Source organism: Schistocerca piceifrons, chromosome 2, assembly GCF_021461385.2.
Source record: "Schistocerca piceifrons isolate TAMUIC-IGC-003096 chromosome 2, iqSchPice1.1, whole genome shotgun sequence".
Classification (NCBI taxonomy): Eukaryota; Metazoa; Arthropoda; class Insecta; order Orthoptera; family Acrididae; genus Schistocerca; species Schistocerca piceifrons.
This window is the reverse complement of record NC_060139.1, coordinates 306,898,948-306,911,879: the sequence shown is the minus strand read 5'-3', so window position 1 is coordinate 306,911,879 and position 12,932 is coordinate 306,898,948. Positions and strand designations below refer to the sequence as shown.

The 12,932-nt window shown below is 37.6% G+C and overlaps 1 protein-coding gene across 1 annotated transcript in view; it reads right to left on the bottom strand.

Annotated features, from left to right (window-relative positions):
• The window catches only part of LOC124775343 (transcription factor E2F6), a 63,290-nt gene that overhangs the window by 42,751 nt on the left and 7,607 nt on the right, over positions 1–12,932 (bottom strand). Inside the window, exons 4-5 of the mRNA XM_047250174.1 lie at positions 11,167–11,299; positions 7,402–7,615 (exon numbers count right to left, since the gene is read on the bottom strand). Of these exons, the coding sequence (XP_047106130.1) occupies positions 7,402–7,615; positions 11,167–11,299 (347 nt within the window). The remainder of the gene's footprint in view (positions 1–7,401; positions 7,616–11,166; positions 11,300–12,932) is intronic.

Here is a 12,932-nt window from a genome sequence, read left to right as displayed (position 1 = left end):
AGAATATCCATTATGTTGAAATACCGATTTCAAGTGCTCTAATTCGTCTGCAAGGCTGTCTTTATCAGACACGACATGTGCCCTATGCACCAATGTTCGAAGGACGCCCATAGTTTGTGACGGGTGATGACAGCTTGACGCCTGCAGGTACAGATCCATATGCGTGGGTTTTCTATAGACAGAATGCCCCAATGACCCATCCATCCTGCGTTTAACCATGACGTCCAGAAATGGTAGGCAACCATCCTTTTCAACTTCCATCGTAAACTGAAGGTTTGTGTGGATGGAATTCAGATGATGTAAAAACCGTGAAAGTTCTTCTTCACCGTGAGGCCACACTACAAAGGTATCGTCCACGTACCGCCAGAAGATTGTTGGTTTCAACATTGCCGAATCGAGAGCCCTCTCCTCAAAGTCTTCCATATAAAAGTTTGCTACCAGAGGGGACAGAGGACTGCCCATGCCAACACCGTCAAGTTGCTCAAAATATTCATTATTAAATAGAAAGTAAGTAGAGGACAGGGCATGGTGAAACAGCTCCATTATATCGGCCATAAACTTATTGCCGATAAGTGACAATGAATCCAAAAGAGGGACCCTCGTGAAGAGTGAAACGACATCGAAACTTACTAACAAGTCCGAATCCTTCAGCTGTAGTGTTCTCAGTCTATTGATAAAGTCCGCAGAGTTTCACCATATAATATAAACATGACACGATACATATATTCTTCCGCGTTTGCTGTTGTCTCACTCTAGTTTCGTAGTTTATTGGGCAGACAGGATTTAAATGAGATAGCAGCAAACACAAAAGAATACATGGCAAAATGTTTATATTCTTATTAGTCTTATGGTGAAGAGAATACTGCATGTGATTCACATTTCATCAGGGTCCTACTAGCAACCATCTCTTCTCACAGGTAGGAAAAAATTCAGAACGTAGAGTTGGCCATATTGACAAACATCCCAAACAGTCTTGCCAGTCGGCTTTTCGAAGTACATTGAAATTCTGCTACATTCGATATGAACAATACGGAATTTGTATTTACTTCGTTGGATAAAGTATGAATATGCAGCGGTCGAAACTCGGGGCGGAGAAAAAAAAAGCTCATCTTCCACCTTTTTTTTAAATTTATTTACTGACGCAGAGGTTTTGGCGCCAGTATTTATCTTTGTGCCTACAAAGCATGCCTCTGACGCGCTACATATATTCGACGGCAGGAGTTAGTTGTGGCGGCACCTACCAACATTTTTCAGAACTTCCGCTTGCTTTGCACTCGATTCTAAGCCGCAGGCGGTTTTTCGGATTTAAAAAAATGGAAAAAAAAAAGTGTGGCTTAGATTCGAGTAAATACGGTAGCCCATCCAGTACCTCCACAGAGAAAAGAGAATATAGCATTTTCAGTTGTCAAACGACTTCTAAAGCCGAACTGTACATTTGGTAGCAAATCGTGTGATATAAAATGATCAATTAACCTTACATACACAGCCTTTTCGATAACTTTTGCAAACACTGATGGCATAGAAATGGGTCTAAAATTGTCTACATTATCCCTTTCTCATTTTTTTAAAAAGCGGCTTTACTACTGAGTACTTTAATCGCTCCGGAAACTGACCCTTCCTAAAGGAAAAATTACAAATATGGCTAAATACAGGGCTAACATGTGCAGCACAGTACTTTAATATTCTACTAGACACTCCATCATAACCATGAGAGTCCTTAGTCTTCAGTGATTTGATTATTGTATCAATCTCCCTCTTGTCTGTATCACAGAGGAGTATTTCAGACGTCAATCTCGGAAAGGCATTTGCTATGAAATTTATACGATTTCCTGTAGATACTAAATTTTTATTTTGTTCACCAGCAATGCTCAGAAAATGGTTGTTAAATACTGTACATATATCTGATTTATCAGTAACAGAAATATCATTACTGCAAACTGACTATATCGTCAACCTTGTGCTGCTGACCAGACACTTACTTCACAACTGACCATATGGCTTTAATTTTACCCTGTGAATTAGCTATTCTATTTGCATACCACATACTTTTTGCCTTGCTAATAACGTTTTTAAGCACCTTACAATACTGTTTGTAATGGGCTACTGTAGCTTGATTGTGACTACTTCTAACATTTTGATATAATTCCCGCTTTGTTCTACATGATATCCTTATCCCAGTAGTCAGCCAACCAGGCTGTCCATTACTGCTAGTACCCCGTTTAGAATGTTCTTATGGAAAGCAACTCTCAAGGAGCATGAGAAATGTGTTATGGAAAGCATTGTATTTATCATCTATATTATCGGCACTATAAACATCTTTCCACTCTTGTTCCTTGACAAGTTTTGAAAAACACTCTACTGCTGTTGGATTATCTTTCCTATGTAGTTTGTAATTAAATACATTGGTTTGAGTATAAAAACCTTTTAGTGTTAAAATTTGTGCATCATGGTCAGAAAGGCCATTCACCCTTTTACTAACAGAATGCCCACCTAGTAATGAAGAATGAATAAAAATATTGTTTATGACTGTGCTACTGTTCCCCTGCACCCTAGTTGGAAAAAACCACAGTCTGCATCAGATCATATGAATTTAGGAGATCTACCAACATCCTTTCTCTTGCACAATCGTGTACAAAATTAATATTGAAGTCACCACATATAACTACTTTCTGGTACTTCCTACAAAGTGAATCAAGAACCCTCTCTAGCTTAAGCAAAAATGCTCTGGAAATCGGAGTTAGGGGACCTATAAACAACAGCAATTAGAAGTTTAGTTTCACTAAATTCAACTAATGCTGCACAACTTTCAAATATCTGTTCAGTGCAGTGTCGTGATATGTCTATGGTCTCAAATGAAATACTGTTTTTTTTTTTTTAAGGTACAGAACCACTCCCCCAACCCGCAAGGCACTCCTTGAGAAACAGCCAGCTAATCTGTAGCCTCGTAAAGGAAGCCTCTGAATTATCAAATTATTTAAGTGGTGCTCAGATATACCAATAATTTCAGAGTTAGCATCTATTGGCAGTTCACTAACTTTATCTCTAATGCCTCTTATTTTGATGAAAAATGCTAATTCCTTCTCTACTTGGAAACATTACATCCTCTGGAGGTGAGCCCTTAGTTGGAGGCACTTCCTAAATTCATATGATCTAATGCAAACTGTGTTTTTTCCGACTAGGGTGCAGGGGAACAGTAGTACAGTCATAGACAGTATTTTTATTAATTCTTCATTACTAGATGGGCATTCTGTTAGTAAAAGGATGAATGGCCTTTCAGACCAGGATGCACAAATTTTAACACTAAAAGGCTTTTGTACTCAAACCAATGTCATATATAATTACAAATTATATAGGAAAGTTAATCCAACAACAATAGAGAGTTTTTTAAAACTTGTCAAGGAACAAGAGTGGCAAGATGTTTATAGTGCCGATAATATAGATGATAAATACAATGCTTTCCATAACACATTTCTCTGAGAGCTGTATTTAGCCATATTTGTAATTTTTCCTTTAGGAATGGTCAGTTTCCTGAGCGATTAAAGTACTCAGTAGTGAAGCTGCTTTATAAAAAGGGAGAAAGTGATAATGTAGATAACTTTAGACCCATTTCTATGCCATCAGTGTTTGCAAAAGTTATCGAAAAGGCTGTGTATGTAAGGTTAATTGATCATTTTATATCACACGATTTGCTATCAAATTTACAGTTCGGTTTTAGAAGTCGTTTAACAACTGAAAATGCTATATTCTCTTCTCTCTGCGAGGTACTGGATGGGCTAAACAAAAAGTTTCGAACGCTTGGCGTATTCTTTGATTTAACTAAGATATTTGACTTTGTTGATCTCACAATATTGCTCCAGAAGTTGGACCATTACGGAATAAGGGGAGTAGCTCACAATTGGTTCACCTCTTACTTTAGCAACAGGCAGCAAAAGGTCATTATTCACAATGTTGATAATGGCTGTGATGTGGGATCTGAGTGGGGTACTGCCAAGTGAGGGCGGGGGGTGGGGGGTGCCTCAGGGATCTAGTATTACGGGTAACTCTAAAATATTTCTGTTTGCTGATGACACTAGCTTGGTAGTAAAGGATGTTGTGTGCAACATTTGCTTGGTTTCAAATAGTGCAGTATATGACCTAAGTTCATGGCTTGTAGGAAATAAACTAATGCTATATCACAGTAAGACTCAGTTTTTACAGTTTCTAACACACAATTCAACATAACCTGACATTTTCATTTCACAGAACGGGCATATGATTAGTGAAACTGAACAGTTCAGTTCAAATTTCTAGGTGCTCATATAGATAGTAAGCTGTTGTGGAAAGCCCACATTCAGAATCTTGTTCAAAGACTTAATACTGCCATTTTTACTATTCGAAGGGTATCAAAAGTGAGTGATACTTTGACACTTAAATTAGTCTACTTTGCTCATTTTCATTCACTTATGTCATATGGTATTATGTTTTGGGGTAATTCATCCCATTCTACAAGAATATTTTTGGCTCAGAAACGGGCGGTTCGTGCAATAAGTGGCGTGAGTTCACGAACCTCTTGTCGCCCTCTGTTCACGAGTCTGGGTATTTTGACATTGGCCTCTCAATATGTATATTCCTTATTGTCGTTTCTTGTTACCAAGATTAGTTTATTCCAAAGAATAAGCAGCTTTCACTCGGTTAATACTCGGCAGAAATCAAACCTCCATTTGGATCGGACTTCCTTAACTCTAGTGCAAAAAGGTGTACAGTATAGTGCTGCATCCATTTTCAATAAGCAGCCACTCAAATTGAAAAATCTTAGCAGTAATCCACATGTTTTCAAATCCAAACTGAAGAGTTTCCTCATGGGTCACTCCTTCTATTCTGTCAAGGAGTTCCTTGAAAAATCAAGCTGATTCTTGTTGTACTGTTGATTGCGGTGACTTAAACATACAGCTTGACTTTTTCGGGTTCATAAACATTTTGTTTTCATCTTTTACTACTTTTACGTCGTAATTTCATGTACTGACACGTTCCATGACCTTAGAGATTTGCTCCTCAATCTGGTTCTATGGAACTTGACGTGTAAATCAAATAAAATAAATAATAAATTCTTTTAATTTATTCTTCATGTGATGCCACAATGATCTTTCACTTCTCTGACACCAAATTTTCTGTTTCACAATTGTTTGCAGCCTCTGCTTCACAAATCACCATTAACTTAAAATTAGATTTGATTTGTCTGTGAGAACCAGTTGGGAACTGAACACTGAGATCCACACTTCTCAATTGAGTCATGGCTCTAATTTGCATCTACAATTTACGGTTCTTACAACGCAGACAATACAAGCATACTGAATGAAAACAACAGTGTTCGCTGCTTCCTACAGGTAAATCATCATCAGAAACTGTCCAACTTTAACACTAGCCAACCTTGAAAGTCAATAGCACTGCAGAACAGTTGGCAGCTTTAATGGCCCCACACATGACTGATAGAAATCTTGACATATTGGAAATAAGCCAAATATTTTCGACAAGTACGAGAATAAACATTGTTGCTCCCTGTGAGCTGTGCCACTGGGTTCCTCAGCAACCACAATTAGTGAAGTCATAGTTTTCCTTTCTACAATATTGTTTGCAAATAAATCTTGAGACAGTAACTTCAGTTGTGGGGCTATATATTGTACTTAGTTGCTATATAAACCATAAACACAAATTATTTCAAGTTGTCCTCTGCAACTACAAGAAAACGCCTATTTTGTCACCAAACACATTTCCTTTTATTCAAATAAAACATTATCAGTGATCTGCAATGAAACAATTTTGCTTGCTTTTTAGAACAAAAATAGTTTGTTGTAAAATATACTGATTTCACATAAGGTAGTTTAAGTCTGATTTTCACTCATGCCAGGAAACATCGTCTGCGTGCACATTTATGAGGTACTGGTTTGTTTGGCACAGTTGATTCCAACTTACCTACTCCCCCCCCCCCCCCCCCCCCCAATTTCTTTGTGGTGCTGCATTGGTTTTTTTTTTACTTCAAGAAATACACAGTTTTGCAAAGCAATGTGAGGTTAGGCCAGATGATATCACGTGTCCTGTGATTTTCTGCTAAAGAGGAGGAGCAGGAGGACTGAATTGAGCCAGACAGCTGCCAACTTGTTTCATTGTTTACAAAGCCAACACATGCCATACTTGTTAGCTGACACATCACACCTTTGAACTTAGTTCTTTCAATCTGTGCTCGGAAAATCATATTCAGATTGGTTGTTGCTGCCGCCAGTGTGCCACAGCAAAATGTTTTCACATAGTTGTGTACATAAGCAATTCACCATCTGGCACTGTTGGCAGCTCATTTAAATGACATTGACTACTGCAGGCAAAACCACATTCTGGTCCTCTCATGGGAATCTTCGCTTAGGTGCAGCTGACATCCACATGACTAATGTTAAGTAGTTTTAATCAGAGCGCACTGCAAAATATTTCATATATGACCTGTTTTCCTTTCCTTCATCCTCCTCCTCCTCCCGCCCCTCCTCTTTAGCAGGCAGTACCCACTTATCATACTGGACACAAACTCTAAGAACTTCAATAGGAAAATTACAAATGAATTTTACAAAACAGTAGTTGAGTAGGAGCAAATTTAAGAGAACACTAAGCGTCACTGAAGACTAACTTCTTTCACAATGGAGATCAAAAGACAGAAGAATAATTTTAGAGGAAAGAAAAGGCATTTACCTGAGAAACAGATGACTTCCGTGAATCACCAGAACATACAAGGACAGCTCAAACAAATGACAGTATTAGTAAGTTTACACTCACACACACACACACACACACACACACACACACACACACACACACACACAAATCCACCTTCCCTTTCCTTTTTTTCAATTGGCCTTTTAAAATCATGAACCAGAACATACTGTCCCAAGGATTAGGCAGTGGAAACCTGGTGGCACAACTCATACACTCTGGTGTACAGGAAACATAAAAACCAGTATTGTGTGCATTCAAGCTTCAGTAATTTATTCGTTTTAAAAGGTTTCTAGGAATACTTATGGGGAACTATTGTAATGAATAATATTATGAGAAAGACCAGCTGCTACTCACCATAAAGATGACATGCTGAGATTCAGACACGTACAACAAAAAGACTTTACATATTCAGCTTTTGGCCAATGTCTTTTTCAGAAAGGAACACACACACACACACACACACACACACACACACACACACACACACACACACACACCGCAGTTACATCCTGGACAGAGAGAGTGGCCGTGTGCATGATGTGTATTTTTTCCTTCTAGAAGAATGCTTTGGCTGAAAGGTCAGCATTTAAAACATTTTTCTGTTGCACCTGTCCCCAACTCAATATAATGAATAATCTTAAGAAGAAATAGGTTGTTCAAACAAACCTCCATTGTATGTTGTTTTTTGACTTCTTTTCCAGAATTCCAATGCCTTCAAGCACATTAGTGATGTCATATATCCTCCTCTTCTGGACATCCAAAGATTCTGATGCTTTATTGAGATCAACAACACCATTTGGTGAAGACTGGAGTAAATTTAAGAATTTTTTTGTCAGTAGGCCAAGGGATGTATCATATCGCGTTCGTTCTACATTTTTCCCTGAAAGAGTAGAAATTGCAGTTCTTTCATTTTTAAAGCATCTGATCAATGGCACTTGGTATGCCAGCATTTACATGATCGAACCAAACTACACAGTAAATTAAAAACTTTCAAGTATTAATAAAATACAAAACAGACTTAAAACAACAAAACAAATTTATGATGCTGGATGGAGAAGCAGAAATACAAGACAAATTATGGCTGTGAGCCTGCTGCGGCAGAAGATGTTGAATGCTCAGCTGAAGGTTTAAGATATCTGACAGGTTATATACTACATTCGTGCTACTGAATATGGAAGCGCACTGGGGACATAATCAAGCTTTTAAGCAATTTTCACAAACACTGTGCAACTAATATTCTTGAGCTCTCTTCTCCCTAGTTCTGAATTTGTAAAAGTCAAAAGTTGGAACAACTCGTGCTACTATAGTTCAATTCTTTTATCTTGGCAGTTCGCGCATGCCTGCCCAGACGCAGGAGATTGCTGCGTTGCCAGTTGCACACGACGCACGCGCCAAGGGAAGCAGCGCCATAGTATAGCATAGTTCGCAAACTTACGTTTAGGAGGGAACGCGCAGTTCATGAAGTAAAGCCACCACGGCCGCATTAACCCTTTCGCTGCTACAGAGACGTGCTCCCCGCATTCCGCACTGTGCGCGATTGTGTCACTGCACTGCTTGCCTGTGCTGACACATGGTGTTCCGACTGCTTTGACACTCTCATCATTCGATTCCACAAAAACTATTTGGCCCAAAAATTAGATTTTTACACCTCTTCTTGACTGATACCTTCCCCCATAAATGACTTAATTTTGTTTCGATGTTCAACCCAGTTATTATGCACTATCCAATATAGTAAACCATTGTACGAAATTTTGAAGAGTTTGCAGAGGTAAAAGTCCATAGAGTATACTTTCCATATGGTCGATTTTAGTTGCCACAATGTTGAGAATGAAATGTGGACAATATACCTAAATTTCATATAAAATTTACTGTATAACAATATCTCATTTAATTTAAGTACCACATAGGTGTCGTATGTAATACTGAGAAATATTCCGTCTTTCGCGACTGTAACAAAAGTCTTATTTACACCGAGGACGTTTGGCTTTATTTTAAGCACTTCAATCAATCAAAAGGAAGTAGACAAAATACATTAAACAAAACTGTGGACTTACAAAACCATTAGGACTTGAATATACCGTCTATCAGTGAAGTGCTCTGAGCTATGTCAAATATAATTTTTGTGTGTGGCACACACAAACAGCATTTATTTGCTAAAACACTGATCAGCCGACACAAACGTTGAATATTGTGTTACCGCAGCACAAAACTACAAAAGGTGACTTGGCAATGAAGGAGACAAAATACTGTCCACTGAAGATGCTTCAAAAGAGAGAAACACGTCTTGTCTAAATAAGTTGCTTATTACAGTTGCAGAAGAGGAATAGTGTATGTGCCATACCTTTCACTGATTGAAGTGGTTTAAAATAATGCCAAACACGCCTGGTGTAAATAAAACTTTTATTAGTTGCGAAAGACGGAATATTTCTCAATATTACATACGACACCTATGTGGTACTTAAATTAAATGAGATATTGTTATACAGTAAATTTTATATGAAATTTAGGTATATTGTCCACATTTCATTCTCAACATTGTGGCAACTAAAATCGACCATACGGAAAGTATGCGCTATGGACTTTTACCTCTGCAAACTCTTCAAAATTTCGTGCAATGGTTTACTACATTTAATGCTGCACAATAACTGGGTTGAACATCGAAACAAAATTAAGTCATTTATGGGGGAAGGTATCAGTCAAGAAGATGTGTAAAAATCTAATTTTTGGGCCAAATAGTTTTTGTGAAATCGAATGATAAGTGTGTCAAAGCAGTGGGAACACCATGTGTCTGCACAGGCGAGCAGTGCAGTGATGACAAAATCGTGCACAGCGCAGAATGCGGGGAGCACATGAATGCAGCAGCGAAAGGGTTAATGAAGAGATAGAGCACTAGAAATTTCAAAAAATCGCATTCAAACGAATAAAATTCGTAAAGTAAGACACTTCGATGTTGTTTTTAAATAAAGAAAATATTAAGCACCGCCCAAGGTTTGAACTCATCACCTTTCGCTTACTAACCCAATGCCTTAACTGTTACGCTAACGCAACTCGTCTTACAATGTAACTCCATGAGGGGACTAATAGGTCACGCAAAATACTGAAACACTGTTGGTATGACTATGAATTACTCACACTTCGTCGAAGTACAATAGGAAATAAACAATTACCTCTGTTCTTTATTGCGAAAAAGCAGTTCGTGAGATTGATACAAACACCTTTCCTTGCTATCACCTGAATTATGAGTCTTATTGCTTGTTTGGTTTAATTAATTAACAGAATATGAAGCAATTGGTATAAAGAATGCTTTTTCCAAGTTTTCTATATAAGAAAGCCTGCTATCAAGACATTACTTTTGTTCTATTACTTTATTTATGACTGAATGTTTCTAAAACTGGAGACACTCGTCCGTGCTCTGCTCTGCAGTCGAGATCTGGCAACGTCGTTCTCTGTTCATTGGCTGATAGTTTTGTGACGGCAGATGCGCAGAACGAACCTAAACTCGGCCGCCAACATAAATGACGCGCACTTTAGCTATTTGTCACCTAACACTGTTTGTAGAAGTAACTATACTGTATATAGTGAGGTTTGTAGCTGTATAATTGAATAAAATATTGGGCTGAGCAAAAATAGTTCAGTATTAGTCTGAACAGAAAGACAGTTGGCAACAACAAACAAGCTACGGTAGAGCATCTTCTGAATAATACACGTGAACTACTTTCAATTGTTACAGATGTGGGACCTTTTTTGAAAACAGTACAAACTACATGGGAACTGCTAGTAATAAGTTTGTTAAAAATAAATTAAACAATTTAGAAAGGCATTCACTTTGGTTTGCAGGGAGACGTTATCAAGTGGTGTATGGTATACAGTTTTTCCAAGAGTAACAATTTCTGAAGTGGTCATTTTTCGGGAACTAATAGGAAGCCCAATCATTCTAAATACAATCTTAATGGTCACACACTTTTGGCGCTTCTTTTGGAATATGTCTCTCAACTTTGTTAAACTTTTTATTTACACATATAAACTTTCGGATGAATTAATGAACTAGAAAACCAGACAAAACATTTTAGTAGAAGAAACTGGAAAACTATAACACAGAATATTTTTATTTATTTATTTTCAAAAGCACAAACTACCAACATGTCAATGAAACGTAAAACTTGCATACGTGCTTAAAAAGGAATTTCCCAACATTTACATTTTCCCACAACTTTTTTAAGTCCTCTGAAAAGTATAAAATACAATATCACTGTAGTCGTAAAATATGTATAACACTTATTACAGCATCATCCAAATGCATATGTAACTCCCATCCAAATGTGCCTTACAGTTTGACTCTTAGCTCCTATCAACCACTACCATTAGTGTCACTGCAAAGTGGAAGATTCAGTTTGCTTTCCCTCTTACTAAGTTATATTCTTCATTATGTACCTTTTGGTATTGGACTTCCATATGAGCAAGAACTTGAGCTGGATGCTGTCCTCAAACGAGTTTTGGAGCGAGGAGTCTTGAAACCAGCATCACTTGCTGGTGATGTTTCCAGATTTAAGCGCCGTTTAACATTCTGAAAATAAGATAATCCAGAAAATAAGATAATCCATCATAATGACCTAGATAAACAAACACATAACAAAGAAGTAAAAATTTACAATTACTTACGTATTATTTTTCTGGATCAAAACCCTAGCCTTGAAAAGAAAGAAAAATAGTACATTAGGTCCTGTGGGACCATCAGAGCCAAACTACTCAGTCAAGGTATAAGTTATTACATGTTCCTTATCAAGAGCAATGCGGAAAGAAAAGACTTGCGATATTAAGTCCATTAAGAAACAGTTTATGGCGAAAGAAATCAAGAACTGTAACACACACCTACATAGAATAAATAATGTGTGCAACAAGAAAGCCTTCAGCACATACCTGAAAATACAGGGCTCGTCAGAAATATATAACACTTTTGCTGGAAGCTTACCAAAAATGGAACTTTCAGAGGAGTTCACACCATAGTGCACAGTGGACAAGTGCCTAGTTCCCAATAGTGAAAACCAAAAATTGTTTTGAGTTTGGCAACATTGTTGCTGTCCTTACTCCAAAGACTGATTTGATGCAACTGTACGCATTAGTCTATCCTCACATTCACTATCTCTGTGTAACTACTACAACCTGCTTGTACTTGAACCTGCTTTATGCATTCAATCCTTCGTCTCCCTCTGCTGTATTTACCTGCCATTACCAAACTAACAATTCCTTCATGCTGCAGGAATATTCTTATTAACTGATACCTATTTTTAGTCAAGCTATGCTGTAATTTTTCTCCCCACAGCTGATTTACTACTTCCTCATTAGATACCACATCTACTTATATAATCAGCAGCTTTCTTCTGTAGCACCACATTTGAAAAGCTTCTCTTCTTGTCTGGACTGTTTATCATCCATGTTCCACTTCCATACAAGGTTACACTCCAGACAAATTTTCAGTTTTTCTTCAAATGAGGAGAGAATTACAGGTGGTGACGTCTTTGTCAACATTAAGTTAGTTTTCTATTGTCATATATTGCTATAAACAAACTTCCATGTTCTCGTACAGGAAGAAAAGAGTACGAGTTGCAGTGAGACAAAGAAAACACTATATGGTAGCACACAATTTTGTAATCAGCAATCATTTTTGTACACAAAATTGGGAGCAAATTCCCAGAACTAGTAAGGGACACTCCTAAAAGGAAAGAACAATTTGAGGAGAGCATCAATTCAATCAAGATTTTAACATAAAACTTGGCTATTTTTTCCACAATTTTCTTTCTTCCAAAACCACTAGCCCAGAAAATTACACAGGAGTTGCTGGAAAGTAAGGGGGAGGCGCTAGTGGAATTGAAGCTGGGAAAGAGGACCATGAGTAATGTTTGGGAAGCACGATTATAGCAGTCTCTGTGTGACTCTTCATCTGTCAGTTTCTGTTGTAAGGAAGTTTCACAATAAAAACTCTCCAGTACAGAGTTAAAGATTCTTTCTACAGTAAGGACATTACTTGTAATTTCAAAAACTGAAAATAGCTCTGGAGTACCATTTCAAGCGAATGTTCCCGATGAGTATTCACTACTGAAATCCAGACGTTTCATTCTCATAAATGCTTGCTATGGAACACTCCATTACATCATGCTAATAATTAATGGTGAGAAAGGATATAATAAAAACTGAATATA